The sequence below is a fragment of the Tupaia chinensis genome, unplaced genomic scaffold (assembly GCF_000334495.1).
Source record: "Tupaia chinensis unplaced genomic scaffold, TupChi_1.0 Scaffold140086_1, whole genome shotgun sequence".
NCBI classification, from domain to species: domain Eukaryota; kingdom Metazoa; phylum Chordata; class Mammalia; order Scandentia; family Tupaiidae; genus Tupaia; species Tupaia belangeri.
The window spans coordinates 568,378-571,573 of NW_006199965.1; the positions used below are offsets into that span (position 1 = coordinate 568,378).

The following is a 3,196-nucleotide window of genomic DNA, read 5'->3' on the forward strand; positions in this document are numbered from 1 at the left end:
TCTTTAATTTATAGATATTGGGTCATTGGGAAAGTCATGATGCATTTTTGCATAGAAAAATATAATTTTTACAATCAGCAATGATTAAAATTTCCTTATTTTTAGTGACATTTTAAGAACATATCAATAATACATAATTAATCTAAGTTATAGGCATTGAGCAGTTTAATCAGGCATGTGGTTTTTACCAGTATATGCAAAATGGTCTTAAGTTGTCATTGCAGTTGTTAGGAGTGATTATTTTATTGGGAAGAGTGTACATCACCAAAAACATCACCAAACACATTTAAAGTTTTTTTTCCCATGAGTTTTTGACTTTCAGCCTAGAAGAGAAGAACCATTTAATGACTGCTTCCCTTGCACAACAAATGTATGACAGACCATACCAGGTCATTGATAATAACTGCAATATGCAGAAAATAAGGTGAGTCTTTTCTCATGCTACCGAAGAGAACACACAAGGTACATATGAAACACAGAAACATAATAACTGTTTCAAGTCTTGTTTCAGATTCATCCACAAATTTGGATCCAAACTCCCATGGTAGACCAGATATCCAGGCCTCTCCAAACCCGCCTCTGCAAGTAACCATCTGTCTTTTGTATACTTTTGTATGGCATTAATCTTTTCAAAATATTTCTTTTTAAAAAAAAAGAAAATTATTTCCTTTCATTTTGACCAGAGAGGGACAGAGCAAGAGAGAGAGCGGGAGAGTAAGAAAGCAAGCTGACAGGTCCAGGACTTGAACCATGGTTGGCCATGTGGGAGTCCAATGTCCTTAACCACCACACCACCTGCCAGCCTCTCAAAATATTTCTAATCTCATCTAAAGGTCTTGGGGGGGCAAAGTTCTAATTCTGCTGTGGATGGAGTCTGCTTACTCTCACTCATGGTAATTAGTTTCATTGGGTGTTTTGTCTTTTTCAATGATGACTTCATCTTCAGGGAAGCTTTAATTGTACATATTTTGTATTGCTTGAGTTGAGGGCAAGTCCCTCCACAATGGGTTGAATTTTGCCAGCCCCCTCAGACCATTCCCTGAGATCACTATGGTAATTCTTGGTTTAGGGTTCTTAGTTCATGTGGACAGAGCACACATATTTTTTAAAAAGAAAAATCTATTCTAGGAGAATAGTTCCTAATCATAGTATTAATAGTTCCTTAATCATAGCATTAATTTAATGGTGGTTTCCATTCAGCAGACGTCAGCCTCAGAAAAGTAAGGCCTTTGTCCCTCTGGTTTTGGACAACATCCACAGTGCCTAGAGCAGAACCTGGCACAGAGTAGACACTAAATTACTGTTGGTGAAAGAGAGAATTAAAGAATACCCACTCACAGTTAGAGTGAAGAATAAACGGTGTGTCACTGAGGAATGTGTTTGGCTGCAAGTAGCAGAGCGTCCATTAAAAATGGGATCTTTTGTCTCATACAGTAGGCAGATGCTACTGCCAATTCTGTGACTCAGTGATTTCAAATGTCTTTGCAGTGCTCTTGGTCTTTGGTTTATGGTTGCAAGAAGGTTACCAAAGTTCCAGACATCACGTCTATATTCAAGACAGAAGGAAGGAGCAGAAAATAAAGAGTGAAGGGAGAACATCAGTGACATTTTCCCTTTTATCAAAAAGGTAAAAGTTTTTCTAAAAGCCTAAGAGCAAATTTCTACTTTGATCTCATGGGCTAGAATAGGGTCACATGAGCATCCCCAAATCCAGGGAACTTGAACAGCAAGCATTTCCCTGTATCTAAAGACTATGGATAGGTGGAGAAGGGAGCACAGAGACTGAGGACATAGTGGGGTGTCTACCCCACATACAAGGCAGTATGAGAAATAGATTTAAAATATGAGGAACTTGATATCCATGCATAGTTTTTTCTAACTATAAATTCCCCGTGAACTTTTTGCAAACCTCCTTGTATGTACTTTATATGTAAAGGACAAAACAAGCCCTCAGAAAAGGGCCCCTTTTTGGGTATTAACTATTATTATGATCGTTTAGAGCTTTGCAGTCTCTGTGATTCTGTTGGCATCAGATTTTCTTCGCTTCTGGAATCAGCAGGCACTGAAATACTCATACCCCTGAGGGTCTCCTCCCTCCCTCCTTGTTCTGTTCAATGCACAGAAGCATTAAAAAAAAAAAAGAAAGAAAGAAAAAGAAAAACTTCATTTCCCACGTAAGCACCTTCCCGATCTCATTAACTAACTCTATCCTCAGTGGCTTAGCCAGATCCCAGCCTGAAGGACGTAGCAGACTACACAAGTCAGAGGTCCCTCGGGCCATAAGCAGGTCAGCATCAAGGTCTTTCTCAAGGACACTGAGATGAAAACAGGAGAAGAGCCAACTCCGAATTTTGGACAGACCCTGGAATGGCTGAGGAAGGAACTGGTAAGGCTTTGTATTTCTTTGTAACCTGATACCCCTGCTGCATATTTTCCGAGGTTTCTGGACCCCCTTGCCCAGATCCCCCCATGACTGGGCCAGAGGCTGCAGGCTGAAGTATAGGCCCTGAAGGCCCCACTCGGGGTGGGACCAGCCACACAGCGTATAACTGCAGTCTCAAGTGCTCGGATAAGTAGGTCGTGGCCTACATAGGCGGTGCGCTGCTCACCAGACAGGTTTTGGCATTACACTAGGTCCTGGGTATGTGCCCAGCTCTGCTGCTGCTGGCCGCTAGGAGGTGACTTTCCCAATTTGAGCTTTGTTTTCTCTATCACAAAATAGGGATAACAATAGTACCAACACTGCATGAGTTAACTATAAGAATTCAACGAAGCCAGGCTTGTAATCCATGTAAGGTGTGTTGGCACAGGGATGTTGGCTGTTATAATCCTGGCCTAGGTGAGCACAGAGTACACCCACGAGGTCTTCCAGGAAGCAGAGGCTCAGACAAGGACTGAAAACTTGTATTTACCAGGAGGTACAAGCACAGAGTGGCAGGAGAGAGGAAAAGGGGAGTGGGGGCAAAGGCCAAGGCCCCCATTTTGCTGTGTTACTAAGCCAACCACTGCTTTAGAAGAAGCCTTGGAGAGGTCCAGCGGGTCTCAGTGCCTGGTGTACCTGCTACAGGACTTCTTGCAGGGCTGAGGGAGGAATTGCCTTCGGGTGAGAGAGAACAAGAAGACATTCATCTGCCCAGCCTGCTCCTGTCTCTCATTTCCTGTTAGGAAGGCCCACTGAGGTGGCACTAACCCTGCT

The 3,196-nt window shown here is 42.6% G+C and overlaps 1 protein-coding gene across 1 annotated transcript in view; it reads left to right on the forward strand.

The window, feature by feature from the left end:
* Nucleotides 1-368: 368 nt before the first annotated feature.
* The window catches only part of CUNH20orf202 (chromosome unknown C20orf202 homolog), a 7,032-nt gene continuing 4,204 nt past the window's right edge, over nt 369-3,196 (forward strand). The window contains 3 exon segments of the mRNA XM_006162504.1: nt 369-424; nt 2,216-2,277; nt 2,280-2,386. Coding sequence (XP_006162566.1) covers nt 369-424; nt 2,216-2,277; nt 2,280-2,386 — 225 coding nt within the window.